The 17,220-nt window shown below is 50.6% G+C and overlaps 4 protein-coding genes across 4 annotated transcripts; all 4 read left to right on the top strand.

Annotated features, from left to right (window-relative positions):
- Window positions 1–277: 277 nt before the first annotated feature.
- Window positions 278–882, top strand: LOC130683705 (keratin-associated protein 9-2-like; the record flags this gene model as incomplete). Its single annotated transcript, XM_057501966.1, has 2 exons — window positions 278–531; window positions 604–882. Coding segments are annotated over 2 exons (477 nt in total), but the record flags the coding sequence as incomplete, so codon positions are not given.
- Window positions 883–5,468: 4,586 nt separating this feature from the next.
- LOC130683704 (keratin-associated protein 9-7-like) lies at window positions 5,469–6,118 on the top strand (the record flags this gene model as incomplete). Its single annotated transcript, XM_057501965.1, has 1 exon — window positions 5,469–6,118. A coding segment is annotated over one exon (561 nt), but the record flags the coding sequence as incomplete, so codon positions are not given.
- A 4,563-nt stretch (window positions 6,119–10,681) lies between these two features.
- Window positions 10,682–11,230, top strand: LOC130683703 (keratin-associated protein 9-2-like; the record flags this gene model as incomplete). The annotated part of the gene is made up of 2 exons (XM_057501964.1): window positions 10,682–10,935; window positions 11,008–11,230. Coding segments are annotated over 2 exons (477 nt in total), but the record flags the coding sequence as incomplete, so codon positions are not given.
- A 546-nt stretch (window positions 11,231–11,776) lies between these two features.
- Window positions 11,777–16,522, top strand: LOC130683267 (keratin-associated protein 9-1-like). Its single transcript, XM_057499524.1, has 2 exons — window positions 11,777–11,785; window positions 15,852–16,522. Exons 1-2 carry the CDS (start codon window positions 11,777–11,779, stop codon window positions 16,431–16,433), a joined length of 591 nt encoding a protein of 196 aa, XP_057355507.1. The 3' UTR covers window positions 16,434–16,522.
- The last annotated feature ends 698 nt before the right edge of the window (window positions 16,523–17,220 follow it).

The raw sequence follows: 17,220 nt of genomic DNA, 5'->3' as shown, positions 1-17,220 counted from the left end.
TACTTGCTAAAAATTCATAAGAGGGAACAAAGTCTTCCTCTTTTACAATTCCCTAGTGGCTATGGAAAACAATATAAACAACAACAAGCAAAGTCCTTGTCATTGGTCCAAATTTTGGGGGGACTGGACTATAAAAAGCTCCAGAACACAAGGAGACATCAGAATCTGAACAACTCACCTGCGAGCAAGAGCCCCCCTCTATCGTAACACGATGTGCCAGTCGTGCTGCTCCCCCTGCTGCCAGCCCACCTGCTGTGGGTCTTGCAGCCGCCCAACTTGCTGTCAAACCAGCTGCTGCAGGACCACCTTCTGCAGGCCAACCTGTGTGGCCACCTGCTGCCAGCCCACCTGCTGCAGCGCTCCCTGCTGCCAGCCCTCCTGCTGTGGGTCCATTGGCTGTGGACAGACCTGCTGGGGGTCCAGCTGCTGCCAGCCTTGCCGCCGCCCAACCTGCTGTCAAACCAGCTGCTGCAGGACCACGTGCTGCCGGCCGACTTGTGTGGCCTCCTGCTGCCAGCCCACCTGCTGTGGGTCTAGTGGCTGGGGGTCCAGCTGCTGCCAGCATTGCCGCCGCCCAACCTGCTGTCAAACCAGCTGCTGCAGGACCACCTGCTGCCGGCCGACTTGTGTGACCCCCTGCTGCCAGCCCTCCTGCTGTGGGTCTAGTGGCTGTGGACAGTCCTGCTGTGGATCCAGCTGCAGCCAGCCAGTGTGCTCTGGACCCGTGTACTGCCACAGAACCTGCTACCAGCCCACCTGCTGCTGCCTGCCTGGCTGCCTGCCACAGAGCTGTGGATCCAGCTGCTGCCAGCCTTCCTGCTGCTGATTGCCCGGCCAAGAACAGTCATCTGCCCACAACGTTGACGTGCCATTTGCCAACAAATCCACTTAGAAACGTACTGAAACGCAGCCCGCTCTCGCCAAAGTTGCTTTACTCATCTGCCTGTTCAGCGTGTGAACCAGCTTGATGGAGTGCGGCGTGCTTCACCCCGATTCTCTTGGTCCTTAGACTTTGTGAATCGTGTGGCAGCTTCATGCATCCTCCACATGGAGTGTTGGTCGCTGCTCTGACTCTGCACTCAAGATCTTCTTCCTCTCCTTCTAAGTGACTTGGGAAAACATATCCTTAGAGCTTTTACACACGTTTCTGCCACTGTTGAAAATCTCTCAGTCATGCTTTGTTTTTCCATGTACTCCCAGTTCTTGTATCCTGCTTTCTGCCTTTTATGATCTCTTGGAGTTATCTCCCTAGATGTAGGGTGTCTCCCCCATTAGGCTTAATAAATCCTGTACCGTCATACATGCCACATTGTTTTTTGTCTTATTGTACAGCATTCCAGACATATGAACTTACATACATGCGGAACAGCATATGCATTGGGCATTCTGAGCCTCATACAGTCCCCATAAAATTACTCTCTCCCTTTTCCATAGGAGAAAATTTCACAGTGTCATGTTATATAGCTGAAATGGACAGATGGACAACCAAGGCTGTCCTCTGTTCAAGGGTACTTAAAGTTTATTGGTCAAGACAAGTCAGAACGAACCCTGGGACTGAGCATGAGCAAAATGTTAACATGAGTTCCTTCTTGAACAACAGAAGTCCTATTCTCTTGTATACGCAGATGATACCTGTGTCCAAAGTTCCTGCCCAATCGGTGTCTTACACCTCAGGAACAGCAACTAATGTTGGGCCAGTAGGAGCTCTTCTGCATCTGGGAGCTCTTCTGAATGCAGGGAGCCTTTCCTGGCCTCAGGTGCTGTCCAGCCACTCCCTGAAATTCATCTGCACCAAACATTTGTTAGAATCCAGGTTCCTCATGACAAGGAGGCCATCTAAGGACATGCGTTCTTGGGCATCATGAAAACCGTATTCTCGAATGACCTCCTTGGCCTGAGAACCTATAGACACCAAATGAGGAATTAAGTAATTTTCTGCCAAGCATATTACGCTCCCCAACTTTAAGGCCATTCTTCCACCTGATCAAAATGTTAGGAAGGAAATTCAGTACGGGCAAAGTTGGGCACTGAGAAGCTAGGCAATGGGCGTGGATGACACTGAGTAATCCGTAACCTCTGAACCAGCTGAGGGGACAAAACGGCTTCCTGTGTTTTGTGAGGGAAATCTGAGGCACTGGAGGGAAATGAAGTTAATAATCCAGCGGAATCTGAACGACGTGGGAAAGAAGGAAAGCGAGGAACCTGTGCATTCACAGGAGCTAGCAGAGGAGGCTGGCGCTTTGGGCCCTGAACTAATGATGCTGCCTGAGATTCAGGGAGGTAGGGCGTGATTCGGGCTCTGAAAGGAATAGAAGACTTTGGGACTTGGATCACCTCCTTGGGAGCAGTAGAGCTAACTCTGCTGAGTTAACAAGGTCAGTGCCCAGGACACGTGTCAGCTGGTGACACTGTGTGCGTGGCATGTTCTGAAGAGACTGCCCACACCGAGCTTGCCGGCTGCTGCTTCCTGCTGGGGGTCTGGGTGGACGCGAGGAGGAACTCACGTGTCCTGGGCTGCCTACTGCTGCTGGTATTGCCACTGGATGCTTCACACACATTACCTTTAGTGCTTGGAGACATGTGCAAAGCAGGTCTAAAGGTTCCCCTTTTGGAGACGAAGGTGTTAGTCATGAAGACAGATATAAGTGCAATGCAAAGAGGGGCGCGCTCAACAAGAACACAGGGGTTTAATCAGATAAAGCCAGAGAGCCAGAAAGGACTCACAGAGATAACGTCCCGTGGCAATGTGAGTTCATGCCACGTGCTCTGGATCCGGGCTGACCTTGAGACTCGCTCTAGCTAATGCAGCTGAGATAGAGCTGAGACATGAGACAAGCATCATCATTACCTTTTCCTGCCTGTGATGAGAAATGCTGAGATAAACAGGGCAGGAGGAACAGGAGGGGCGCCATCATAGGCTAAGATTCCATTTTAAAAACCAGGGAGTTAGGAGGTGAGATTCCTAAGATGTTCTCTGGTAGTCAGCCAACTACCTATCTTAAGGCACGGTAAGCAGTCTTAGTTGATATATTCCCAGTGCTTTCGGGTCACCTAACGAGTATCTTGGAGAGGAACAGGATCAATCAATCCATTGTGTTAAGCTTCACATACAGAATTTCCTGGAGGACTGACAGTGGATGAGGACATAGTGTCCCTCACTGAAGATAGACAAGTTGAACCCACACATCAAGCCTACCTCCACCCAACCCCCCATCCGTTTACCTTTATCCCGTTCTTGAAAGCCTTGAGAGACAGAATCCGAAGCCCTTAAGAGTGCCGCCTCTCTGAGGTTGCCCGCACTCGCCTTTCTTCCAGTGTGTCCCTCTCTCTGTCCTACTCCAAGTAAGCAGGGAGGGGCTACTGAGAGCTGTGATTTGGGCTTGCAACTTCCCATCGCCTGGGTGGCCCAGACGCAACGGCAGCAATACGATCATACTCCTTAGTAGCCTGCCCGAAAATCTCTTCTCTTGATGTTTAGGAAGTTCTGAGGACACAATCTCATTGATTGCAGGGCTCTCAGGCTCCCCCAAGTCCTGGGTGGTGGAGACTTAGATCCCTTGCCATGCACACTCAAGCGGGCACTGGACGGCAGGTGAGTGTGGCTTTAGAAGTTGGCAAGGGATTATGCCCTGGGCCAAGCAGCAGTTCAATGAGCTTCCTTTTCCTCCTCTTTTTTCCTTAATCTCGACTGTAGTCAAGTAAACTAGCCTTCATTAACCTCGACCCTGGCCCATTCCTCACTTAGAGGGTATTTAAAGAAAACTTGCACGCCGCTTCACTACTGGGTCTCTGCCCTTCAATCGTTTGTAGCGGCGGGGACAAGAACAGAGGAGAACAACTCAACAGCCCAAAAAAGGTATTAAAACGGAAGAAGCTAATGTCATAGTTTGCTTCCTCCCAGAAGTTACTCTGGAGGAAAGGTTCAAGTGCATGTCGTTGTCTGGGGAGTGTGGTCCATAGCGGTAGTGCAGTGGGGAAGTGATAGCGGGAAGGGCGGTCATGAGCCAGCATCACAGTGGGCGGCTGAAGCTCACCCTGGAGGGACACTATCAGAAATGATGGGAGACACTCATTTGGGGATGATCTTAATTGAGGAACAAGGAAGCTGGAGTCTCTATAGGCCAACTCTCCAGAAGCACTGGATGAGTGTTTTTCTCAGCGGGGCACACACACAGAGCACGACTTTGTGCTGTTGGATGAAAAGAGCCCTCAGGTATAGAGAAGTGGATCTGACAGACAGAAATTAACCTGAACATACTGAGATCCAAGACATATGCATAGCGTATTAAAAACACCATCTGTAATCTAAGAGTTTCTCCACTCGGATCGAATATTTGCATCTTCAGTGTGGTGGACAGCCACAACTTTTCAAAGAAGGACGTGGAGGAGGAATTGAAGGAGGAGAAGGAGGAGGGAGACAAAACATAGGGAAGGAGGAAGGAAGGGAGGGAGACAGACAGAAAGGGAGATAGATAAAGAAACATAGAAAGAACAAGAGACATAAAAAGAGAAGGAAAGGAAAAAAGAGAGAGGGAGAGAGAGAGAGAGAGGGAGAGAAGAAAGAAGACAGCACAATGGCACAATGAACGTACTGTCAGTGACATGAGGTCAGTTGAGGGTGCTTTCTCTCCATGTTTGGGCTAGAGTCTCCAACTCACCCTGGTCTGCCCAAACTGCAGTTGCAAGTCCCACTTCCTGGGAAACCCCTTAGTACTGGACCCATTAGGACTGTTGTTCACCCAGGATTGAACAAGACGCTTTCTTAGTGCCACTGTCCCACTGCCTCTATCCAACTGCTTCGGTTCTGCCTTGCCATATGAAAGACGTTGTGCCAAACACCCTCTACCCAAGTGCCTCTGGTTGAACAGGGTACGCAGGTGGGGTGGATGCTATGGATAGATATGTGCAGTGGTCCTGAATCAGGCTTCTGTGGGGAAACAGACTTGGACTCGGGCGTGCATGCAGTTTGTGACTGTGAACATATCAGCATGGTGCCCCTCTGCAGGAACACATTCCAATCTAAGTACAACCAAGGGACAAAGCTCGAGGGACAAGTGCTCTGACCCTCCGTCGGCCAGTGGGAACTGCATCACATGATCAGATTGTGATCATTACAGGAACGATGCTGATGAGGTGACCACCTTCCTTTTTCCTGGAAAGAGTTGCTGTGAGTTATTCTCAATTAAGAAACACATCAAACACTTACTTGCTAAAAATTCATAAGAGGGAACAAAGTCTTCCTCTTTTACAATTCCCTAGTGGCTATGGAAAACAATATAAACAACAACAAGCAAAGTCCTTGTCATTGGTCCAAATTTTGGGGGGACTGGACTATATAAAGCTCCAGAACACAAGGAGACATCAGAATCTGAACAACTCACCTGCGAGCAAGAGCCCCCCTCTATCGTAACACGATGTGCCAGTCGTGCTGCTCCCCCTGCTGCCAGCCCACCTGCTGTGGGTCTTGCAGCCGCCCAACTTGCTGTCAAACCAGCTGCTGCAGGACCACCTTCTGCCGGCCAACCTGTGTGGCCACCAGCTGCCAGCCCACCTGCTGCAGCGCTCCCTGCTGCCAGCCCTCCTGCTGTGGGTCCATTGGCTGTGGACAGACCTGCTGGGGGTCCAGCTGCTGCCAGCCTTGCCGCCGCCCAACCTGCTGTCAAACCAGCTGCTGCAGGACCACGTGCTGCCGGCCGACTTGTGTGGCCTCCTGCTGCCAGCCCACCTGCTGTGGGTCTAGTGGCTGGGGGTCCAGCTGCTGCCAGCCTTGCTGCCGCCCAACCTGCTGTCAAACCAGCTGCTGCAGGACCACCTGCTGCCGGCCGACTTGTGTGACCCCCTGCTGCCAGCCCTCCTGCTGTGGGTCTAGTGGCTGTGGACAGTCCTGCTGTGGATCCAGCTGCAGCCAGCCAGTGTGCTCTGGACCCGTGTACTGCCACAGAACCTGCTACCAGCCCACCTGCTGCTGCCTGCCTGGCTGCCTGCCACAGAGCTGTGGATCCAGCTGCTGCCAGCCTTCCTGCTGCTGATTGCCCGGCCAAGAACAGTCATCTGCCCACAACGTTGACGTGCCATTTGCCAACAAATCCACTTAGAAACGTACTGAAAGGCAGCACGCTCTCGCCAAAGTTGCTTTACTCATCTGCCTGTTCAGCGTGTGAACCAGCTTGATGGAGTGCGGCGTGCTTCACCCCGATTCTCTTGGTCCTTAGACCTTGTGAATCGTGTGGCAGCTTCATGCATCCTCCACATGGAGTGTTGGTCGCTGCTCTGACTCTGCACTCAAGATCTTCTTCCTCTCCTTCTAAGTGACTTGGGAAAACATATCCTTAGAGCTTTTACACACGTTTCTGCCACTGTTGAAAATCTCTCAGTCATGCTTTGTTTTTCCATGTACTCCCAGTTCTTGTATCCTGCTTTCTGCCTTTTATGATCTCTTGGAGTTATCTCCCTAGATGTAGGGTGTCTCCCCCATTAGGCTTAATAAATCCTGTACCGTCATACATGCCACATTGTTTTTTGTCTTATTGTACAGCATTCCAGACATATGAACTTACATACATGCGGAACAGCATATGCATTGGGCATTCTGAGCCTCATACAGTCCCCATAAAATTACTCTCTCCCTTTTCCATAGGAGAAAATTTCACAGTGTCATGTTATATAGCTGAAATGGACAGATGGACAACCAAGGCTGTCCTCTGTTCAAGGGTACTTAAAGTTTATTGGTCAAGACAAGTCAGAACGAACCCTGGGACTGAGCATGAGCAAAATGTTAACATGAGTTCCTTCTTGAACAACAGAAGTCCTATTCTCTTGTATACGCAGATGATACCTGTGTCCAAAGTTCCTGCCCAATCGGTGTCTTACACCTCAGGAACAGCAACTAATGTTGGGCCAGTAGGAGCTCTTCTGCATCTGGGAGCTCTTCTGAATGCAGGGAGCCTTTCCTGGCCTCAGGTGCTGTCCAGCCACTCCCTGAAATTCATCTGCACCAAACATTTGTTAGAATCCAGGTTCCTCATGACAAGGAGGCCATCTAAGGACATGCGTTCTTGGGCATCATGAAAACCGTATTCTCGAATGACCTCCTTGGCCTGAGAACCTATAGACACCAAATGAGGAATTAAGTAATTTTCTGCCAAGCATATTACGCTCCCCAACTTTAAGGCCATTCTTCCACCTGACCAAAATGTTAGGAAGGAAATTCAGTACGGGCAAAGTTGGGCACTGAGAAGCTAGGCGATGGGCGTGGATGACACTGAGTAATCCGTAACCTCTGAACCAGCTGAGGGGACAAAACGGCTTCCTGTGTTTTGTGAGGGAAATCTGAGGCACTGGAGGGAAATGAAGTTAATAATCCAGCGGAATCTGAACGACGTGGGTAAGAAGGAAAGCGAGGAACCTGTGCATTCACAGGAGCCAGCAGAGGAGGCTGGCGCTTTAGGCCCTGAACTAATGATGCTGCCTGAGATTCAGGGAGGTAGGGTGTGATTCGGGCTCTGAAAGGAATAGAAGACTTTGGGACTTGGATCACCTCCTTGGGAGCAGTAGAGCTAACTCTGCTGAGTTAACAAGGTCAGTGCCCAGGACACGTGTCAGCTGGTGACACTGTGTGCGTGGCATGTTCTGAAGAGACTGCCCACACCGAGCTTGCCGGCTGCTGCTTCCTGCTGGGGGTCTGGGTGGACGCGAGGAGGAACTCACGTGTCCTGGGCTGCCTACTGCTGCTGGTATTGCCACTGGATGCTTCACACACATTACCTTTAGTGCTTGGAGACATGCGCAAAGCAGGTCTAAAGGTTCCCCTTTTGGAGACGAAGGTGTTAGTCATGAAGACAGATATAAGTGCAATGCAAAGAGGGGCGCGCTCAACAAGAACACAGGGGGTTAATCAGATAAAGCCAGAGAGCCAGAAAGGACTCACAGAGATAACGTCCCGTGGCAATGTGAGTTCATGCCACGTGCTCTGGATCCGGGCTGACCTTGAGACTCGCTCTAGCTAATGCAGCTGAGATAGAGCTGAGACATGAGACAAGCATCATCATTACCTTTTCCTGCCTGTGATGAGAAATGCTGAGATAAACAGGGCAGGAGGAACAGGAGGGGCGCCATCATAGGCTAAGATTCCATTTTAAAAACCAGGGAGTTAGGAGGTGAGATTCCTAAGATGTTCTCTGGTAGTCAGCCAACTACCTATCTTAAGGCACGGTAAGCAGTCTTAGTTGATATATTCCCAGTGCTTTCGGGTCACCTAACGAGTATCTTGGAGAGGAACAGGATCAATCAATCCATTGTGTTAAGCTTCACATACAGAATTTCCTGGAGGACTGACAGTGGATGAGGACATAGTGTCCCTCACTGAAGATAGACAAGTTGAACCCACACATCAAGCCTACCTCCACCCAACCCCCCATCCGTTTACCTTTATCCCGTTCTTGAAAGCCTTGAGAGACAGAATCCGAAGCCCTTAAGAGTGCCGCCTCTCTGAGGTTGCCCGCACTCGCCTTTCTTCCAGTGTGTCCCTCTCTCTGTCCTACTCCAAGTAAGCAGGGAGGGGCTACTGAGAGCTGTGATTTGGGCTTGCAACTTCCCATCGCCTGGGTGGCCCAGACGCAACGGCAGCAATACGATCATACTCCTTAGTATCCTGCCCGAAAATCTCTTCTCTTGATGTTTAGGAAGTTCTGAGGACACAATCTCATTGATTGCAGGGCTCTCAGGCTCCCCCAAGTCCTGGGTGGTGGAGACTTAGTTCCCTTGCCATGCACACTCAAGCGGGCACTGGACGGCAGGTGAGTGTGGCTTTAGAAGTTGGCAAGGGATTATGCCCTGGGCCAAGCAGCAGTTCAATGAGCTTCCTTTTCCTCTTCTTTTTTCCTTAATCTCGACTGTAGTCAAGTAAACTAGCCTTCATTAACCTCGACCCTGGCCCATTCCTCACTTAGAGGGTATTTAAAGAAAACTTGCACGCCGCTTCACTACTGGGTCTCTGCCCTTCAATCGTTTGTAGCGGCGGGGACAAGAACAGAGGAGAACAACTCAACAGCCCAAAAAAGGTATTAAAACGGAAGAAGCTAAAGTCATAGTTTGCTTCCTCCCAGAAGTTACTCTGGAGGAAAGGTTCAAGTGCATGTCGTTGTCTGGGGAGTGTGGTCCATAGCGGTAGTGCAGTGGGGAAGTGATAGCGGGAAGGGCGGTCATGAGCCAGCATCACAGTGGGCGGCTGAAGCTCACCCTGGAGGGACACTATCAGAAATGATGGGAGACACTCATTTGGGGATGATCTTAATTGAGGACAAGGAAGCTGGAGTCTCTATAGGCCAACTCTCCAGAAGCACTGGATGAGTGTTTTTCTCAGCGGGGCACACACACAGAGCACGACTTTGTGCTGTTGGATGAAAAGAGCCCTCAGGTATAGAGAAGTGGATCTGACAGACAGAAATTAACCTGAACATACTGAGATCCAAGACATATGCATAGCGTATTAAAAACACCATCTGTAATCTAAGAGTTTCTCCACTCGGATCGAATATTTGCATCTTCAGTGTGGTGGACAGCCACAACTTTTCAAAGAAGGACGTGGAGGAGGAATTGAAGGAGGAAAAGGAGGAGGGAGACAAAACTTAGGGAAGGAGGAAGGAAGGGAGGGAGACAGACAGAAAGGGAGATAGATAAAGAAACATAGAAAGAACAAGAGACATAAAAAGAGAAGGAAAGGAAAAAAGAGAGAGGGAGAGAGAGAGCGAGAGGGAGAGAAGAAAGAAGACAGCACAATGGCACAATGAACGTACTGTCAGTGACATGAGGTCAGTTGAGGGTGCTTTCTCTCCATGTTTGGGCTAGAGTCTCCAACTCACCCTGGTCTGCCCAAACTGCAGTTGCAAGTCCCACTTCCTGGGAAACCCCTTAGTACTGGACCCATTAGGACTGTTGTTCACCCAGGATTGAACAAGACGCTTTCTTAGTGCCACTGTCCCACTGCCTCTATCCAACTGCTTCGGTTCTGCCTTGCCATATGAAAGACGTTGTGCCAAACACCCTCTACCCAAGTGCCTCTGGTTGAACAGGGTACGCAGGTGGGGTGGATGCTATGGATAGATATGTGCAGTGGTCCTGAATCAGGCTTCTGTGGGGAAACAGACTTGGACTCGGGCGTGCATGCAGTTTGTGACTGTGAACATATCAGCATGGTGCCCCTCTGCAGGAACACATCCCAATCTAAGTACAACCAAGGGACAAAGCTCGAGGGACAAGTGCTCTGACCCTCCGTCGGCCAGTGGGAACTGCATCACATGATCAGATTGTGATCATTACAGGAACGATGCTGATGAGGTGACCACCTTCCTTTTTCCTGGAAAGAGTTGCTGTGAGTTATTCTCAATTAAGAAACACATCAAACACTTACTTGCTAAAAATTCATAAGAGGGAACAAAGTCTTCCTCTTTTACAATTCCCTAGTGGCTATGGAAAACAATATAAACAACAACAAGCAAAGTCCTTGTCATTGGTCCAAATTTTGGGGGGACTGGACTATAAAAAGCTCCAGAACACAAGGAGACATCAGAATCTGAACAACTCACCTGCGAGCAAGAGACCCCTCTATCGTAACACGATGTGCCAGTCGTGCTGCTCCCCCTGCTGCCAGCCCACCTGCTGTGGGTCTTGCAGCCGCCCAACTTGCTGTCAAACCAGCTGCTGCAGGACCACCTTCTGCCGGCCAACCTGTGTGGCCACCTGCTGCCAGCCCACCTGCTGCCGCGCTCCCTGCTGCCAGCCCTCCTGCTGTGGGTCCATTGGCTGTGGACAGACCTGCTGGGGGTCCAGCTGCTGCCAGCCTTGCCGCCGCCCAACCTGCTGTCAAACCAGCTGCTGCAGGACCACGTGCTGCCGGCCGACTTGTGTGGCCTCCTGCTGCCAGCCCACCTGCTGTGGGTCTAGTGGCTGGGGGTCCAGCTGCTGCCAGCCTTGCTGCCGCCCAACCTGCTGTCAAACCAGCTGCTGCAGGACCACCTGCTGCCGGCCGACTTGTGTGACCCCCTGCTGCCAGCCCTCCTGCTGTGGGTCTAGTGGCTGTGGACAGTCCTGCTGTGGATCCAGCTGCAGCCAGCCAGTGTGCTCTGGACCCGTGTACTGCCACAGAACCTGCTACCAGCCCACCTGCTGCTGCCTGCCTGGCTGCCTGCCACAGAGCTGTGGATCCAGCTGCTGCCAGCCTTCCTGCTGCTGATTGCCCGGCCAAGAACAGTCATCTGTCCACAACGTTGACGTGCCATTTGCCAACAAATCCACTTAGAAACGTACTGAAAGGCAGCACGCTCTCGCCAAAGTTGCTTTACTCATCTGCCTGTTCAGCGTGTGAACCAGCTTGATGGAGTGCGGCGTGCTTCACCCCGATTCTCTTGGTCCTTAGACCTTGTGAATCGTGTGGCAGCTTCATGCATCCTCCACATGGAGTGTTGGTCGCTGCTCTGACTCTGCACTCAAGATCTTCTTCCTCTCCTTCTAAGTGACTTGGGAAAACATATCCTTAGAGCTTTTACACACGTTTCTGCCACTGTTGAAAATCTCTCAGTCATGCTTTGTTTTTCCATGTACTCCCAGTTCTTGTATCCTGCTTTCTGCCTTTTATGATCTCTTGGAGTTATCTCCCTAGATGTAGGGTGTCTCCCCCATTAGGCTTAATAAATCCTGTACCGTCATACATGCCACATTGTTTTTTGTCTTATTGTACAGCATTCCAGACATATGAACTTACATACATGCAGAACAGCATATGCATTGGGCATTCTGAGCCTCATACAGTCCCCATAAAATTACTCTCTCCCTTTTCCATAGGAGAAAATTTCACAGTGTCATGTTATATAGCTGAAATGGACAGATGGACAACCAAGGCTGTCCTCTGTTCAAGGGTACTTAAAGTTTATTGGTCAAGACAAGTCAGAACGAACCCTGGGACTGAGCATGAGCAAAATGTTAACATGAGTTCCTTCTTGAACAACAGAAGTCCTATTCTCTTGTATACGCAGATGATACCTGTGTCCAAAGTTCCTGCCCAATCGGTGTCTTACACCTCAGGAACAGCAACTAATGTTGGGCCAGTAGGAGCTCTTCTGCATCTGGGAGCTCTTCTGAATGCAGGGAGCCTTTCCTGGCCTCAGGTGCTGTCCAGCCACTCCCTGAAATTCATCTGCACCAAACATTTGTTAGAATCCAGGTTCCTCATGACAAGGAGGCCATCTAAGGACATGCGTTCTTGGGCATCATGAAAACCGTATTCTCGAATGACCTCCTTGGCCTGAGAACCTATAGACACCAAATGAGGAATTAAGTAATTTTCTGCCAAGCATATTACGCTCCCCAACTTTAAGGCCATTCTTCCACCTGACCAAAATGTTAGGAAGGAAATTCAGTACGGGCAAAGTTGGGCACTGAGAAGCTAGGCGATGGGCGTGGATGACACTGAGTAATCCGTAACCTCTGAACCAGCTGAGGGGACAAAACGGCTTCCTGTGTTTTGTGAGGGAAATCTGAGGCACTGGAGGGAAATGAAGTTAATAATCCAGCGGAATCTGAACGACGTGGGAAAGAAGGAAAGCGAGGAACCTGTGCATTCACAGGAGCTAGCAGAGGAGGCTGGCGCTTTGGGCCCTGAACTAATGATGCTGCCTGAGATTCAGGGAGGTAGGGCGTGATTCGGGCTCTGAAAGGAATAGAAGACTTTGGGACTTGGATCACCTCCTTGGGAGCAGTAGAGCTAACTCTGCTGAGTTAACAAGGTCAGTGCCCAGGACACGTGTCAGCTGGTGACACTGTGTGCGTGGCATGTTCTGAAGAGACTGCCCACACCGAGCTTGCCGGCTGCTGCTTCCTGCTGGGGGTCTGGGTGGACGCGAGGAGGAACTCACGTGTCCTGGGCTGCCTACTGCTGCTGGTATTGCCACTGGATGCTTCACACACATTACCTTTAGTGCTTGGAGACATGTGCAAAGCAGGTCTAAAGGTTCCCCTTTTGGAGACGAAGGTGTTAGTCATGAAGACAGATATAAGTGCAATGCAAAGAGGGGCGCGCTCAACAAGAACACAGGGGGTTAATCAGATAAAGCCAGAGAGCCAGAAAGGACTCACAGAGATAACGTCCCGTGGCAATGTGAGTTCATGCCACGTGCTCTGGATCCGGGCTGACCTTGAGACTCGCTCTAGCTAATGCAGCTGAGATAGAGCTGAGACATGAGACAAGCATCATCATTACCTTTTCCTGCCTGTGATGAGAAATGCTGAGATAAACAGGGCAGGAGGAACAGGAGGGGCGCCATCATAGGCTAAGATTCCATTTTAAAAACCAGGGAGTTAGGAGGTGAGATTCCTAAGATGTTCTCTGGTAGTCAGCCAACTACCTATCTTAAGGCACGGTAAGCAGTCTTAGTTGATATATTCCCAGTGCTTTCGGGTCACCTAACGAGTATCTTGGAGAGGAACAGGATCAATCAATCCATTGTGTTAAGCTTCACATACAGAATTTCCTGGAGGACTGACAGTGGATGAGGACATAGTGTCCCTCACTGAAGATAGACAAGTTGAACCCACACATCAAGCCTACCTCCACCCAACCCCCCATCCGTTTACCTTTATCCCGTTCTTGAAAGCCTTGAGAGACAGAATCCGAAGCCCTTAAGAGTGCCGCCTCTCTGAGGTTGCCCGCACTCGCCTTTCTTCCAGTGTGTCCCTCTCTCTGTCCTACTCCAAGTAAGCAGGGAGGGGCTACTGAGAGCTGTGATTTGGGCTTGCAACTTCCCATCGCCTGGGTGGCCCAGACGCAACGGCAGCAATACGATCATACTCCTTAGTAGCCTGCCCGAAAATCTCTTCTCTTGATGTTTAGGAAGTTCTGAGGACACAATCTCATTGATTGCAGGGCTCTCAGGCTCCCCCAAGTCCTGGGTGGTGGAGACTTAGATCCCTTGCCATGCACACTCAAGCGGGCACTGGACGGCAGGTGAGTGTGGCTTTAGAAGTTGGCAAGGGATTATGCCCTGGGCCAAGCAGCAGTTCAATGAGCTTCCTTTTCCTCCTCTTTTTTCCTTAATCTCGACTGTAGTCAAGTAAACTAGCCTTCATTAACCTCGACCCTGGCCCATTCCTCACTTAGAGGGTATTTAAAGAAAACTTGCACGCCGCTTCACTACTGGGTCTCTGCCCTTCAATCGTTTGTAGCGGCGGGGACAAGAACAGAGGAGAACAACTCAACAGCCCAAAAAAGGTATTAAAACGGAAGAAGCTAATGTCATAGTTTGCTTCCTCCCAGAAGTTACTCTGGAGGAAAGGTTCAAGTGCATGTCGTTGTCTGGGGAGTGTGGTCCATAGCGGTAGTGCAGTGGGGAAGTGATAGCGGGAAGGGCGGTCATGAGCCAGCATCACAGTGGGCGGCTGAAGCTCACCCTGGAGGGACACTATCAGAAATGATGGGAGACACTCATTTGGGGATGATCTTAATTGAGGAACAAGGAAGCTGGAGTCTCTATAGGCCAACTCTCCAGAAGCACTGGATGAGTGTTTTTCTCAGCGGGGCACACACACAGAGCACGACTTTGTGCTGTTGGATGAAAAGAGCCCTCAGGTATAGAGAAGTGGATCTGACAGACAGAAATTAACCTGAACATACTGAGATCCAAGACATATGCATAGCGTATTAAAAACACCATCTGTAATCTAAGAGTTTCTCCACTCGGATCGAATATTTGCATCTTCAGTGTGGTGGACAGCCACAACTTTTCAAAGAAGGACGTGGAGGAGGAATTGAAGGAGGAGAAGGAGGAGGGAGACAAAACATAGGGAAGGAGGAAGGAAGGGAGGGAGACAGACAGAAAGGGAGATAGATAAAGAAACATAGAAAGAACAAGAGACATAAAAAGAGAAGGAAAGGAAAAAAGAGAGAGGGAGAGAGAGAGAGAGAGGGAGAGAAGAAAGAAGACAGCACAATGGCACAATGAACGTACTGTCAGTGACATGAGGTCAGTTGAGGGTGCTTTCTCTCCATGTTTGGGCTAGAGTCTCCAACTCACCCTGGTCTGCCCAAACTGCAGTTGCAAGTCCCACTTCCTGGGAAACCCCTTAGTACTGGACCCATTAGGACTGTTGTTCACCCAGGATTGAACAAGACGCTTTCTTAGTGCCACTGTCCCACTGCCTCTATCCAACTGCTTCGGTTCTGCCTTGCCATATGAAAGACGTTGTGCCAAACACCCTCTACCCAAGTGCCTCTGGTTGAACAGGGTACGCAGGTGGGGTGGATGCTATGGATAGATATGTGCAGTGGTCCTGAATCAGGCTTCTGTGGGGAAACAGACTTGGACTCGGGCGTGCATGCAGTTTGTGACTGTGAACATATCAGCATGGTGCCCCTCTGCAGGAACACATCCCAATCTAAGTACAACCAAGGGACAAAGCTCGAGGGACAAGTGCTCTGACCCTCCGTCGGCCAGTGGGAACTGCATCACATGATCAGATTGTGATCATTACAGGAACGATGCTGATGAGGTGACCACCTTCCTTTTTCCTGGAAAGAGTTGCTGTGAGTTATTCTCAATTAAGAAACACATCAAACACTTACTTGCTAAAAATTCATAAGAGGGAACAAAGTCTTCCTCTTTTACAATTCCCTAGTGGCTATGGAAAACAATATAAACAACAACAAGCAAAGTCCTTGTCATTGGTCCAAATTTTGGGGGGACTGGACTATATAAAGCTCCAGAACACAAGGAGACATCAGAATCTGAACAACTCACCTGCGAGCAAGAGCCCCCCTCTATCGTAACACGATGTGCCAGTCGTGCTGCTCCCCCTGCTGCCAGCCCACCTGCTGTGGGTCTTGCAGCCGCCCAACTTGCTGTCAAACCAGCTGCTGCAGGACCACCTTCTGCCGGCCAACCTGTGTGGCCACCTGCTGCCAGCCCACCTGCTGCAGCGCTCCCTGCTGCCAGCCCTCCTGCTGTGGGTCCATTGGCTGTGGACAGACCTGCTGGGGGTCCAGCTGCTGCCAGCCTTGCCGCCGCCCAACCTGCTGTCAAACCAGCTGCTGCAGGACCACGTGCTGCCGGCCGACTTGTGTGGCCTCCTGCTGCCAGCCCACCTGCTGTGGGTCTAGTGGCTGGGGGTCCAGCTGCTGCCAGCCTTGCTGCCGCCCAACCTGCTGTCAAACCAGCTGCTGCAGGACCACCTGCTGCCGGCCGACTTGTGTGACCCCCTGCTGCCAGCCCTCCTGCTGTGGGTCTAGTGGCTGTGGACAGTCCTGCTGTGGATCCAGCTGCAGCCAGCCAGTGTGCTCTGGACCCGTGTACTGCCACAGAACCTGCTACCAGCCCACCTGCTGCTGCCTGCCTGGCTGCCTGCCACAGAGCTGTGGATCCAGCTGCTGCCAGCCTTCCTGCTGCTGATTGCCCGGCCAAGAACAGTCATCTGCCCACAACGTTGACGTGCCATTTGCCAACAAATCCACTTAGAAACGTACTGAAAGGCAGCACGCTCTCGCCAAAGTTGCTTTACTCATCTGCCTGTTCAGCGTGTGAACCAGCTTGATGGAGTGCGGCGTGCTTCACCCCGATTCTCTTGGTCCTTAGACCTTGTGAATCGTGTGGCAGCTTCATGCATCCTCCACATGGAGTGTTGGTCGCTGCTCTGACTCTGCACTCAAGATCTTCTTCCTCTCCTTCTAAGTGACTTGGGAAAACATATCCTTAGAGCTTTTACACACGTTTCTGCCACTATTGAAAATCTCTCAGTCATGCTTTGTTTTTCCATGTACTCCCAGTTCTTGTATCCTGCTTTCTGCCTTTTATGATCTCTTGGAGTTATCTCCCTAGATGTAGGGTGTCTCCCCCATTAGGCTTAATAAATCCTGTACCGTCATACATGCCACATTGTTTTTTGTCTTATTGTACAGCATTCCAGACATATGAACTTACATACATGCGGAACAGCATATGCATTGGGCATTCTGAGCCTCATACAGTCCCCATAAAATTACTCTCTCCCTTTTCCATAGGAGAAAATTTCACAGTGTCATGTTATATAGCTGAAATGGACAGATGGACAACCAAGGCTGTCCTCTGTTCAAGGGTACTTAAAGTTTATTGGTCAAGACAAGTCAGAACGAACCCTGGGACTGAGCATGAGCAAAATGTTAACATGAGTTCCTTCTTGAACAACAGAAGTCCTATTCTC

Source organism: Manis pentadactyla, chromosome 4 (genome assembly GCF_030020395.1).
Source record: "Manis pentadactyla isolate mManPen7 chromosome 4, mManPen7.hap1, whole genome shotgun sequence".
Lineage (NCBI taxonomy): Eukaryota > Metazoa > Chordata > Mammalia > Pholidota > Manidae > Manis > Manis pentadactyla.
This window is presented reverse-complemented; position numbering and strand designations above follow the sequence as displayed.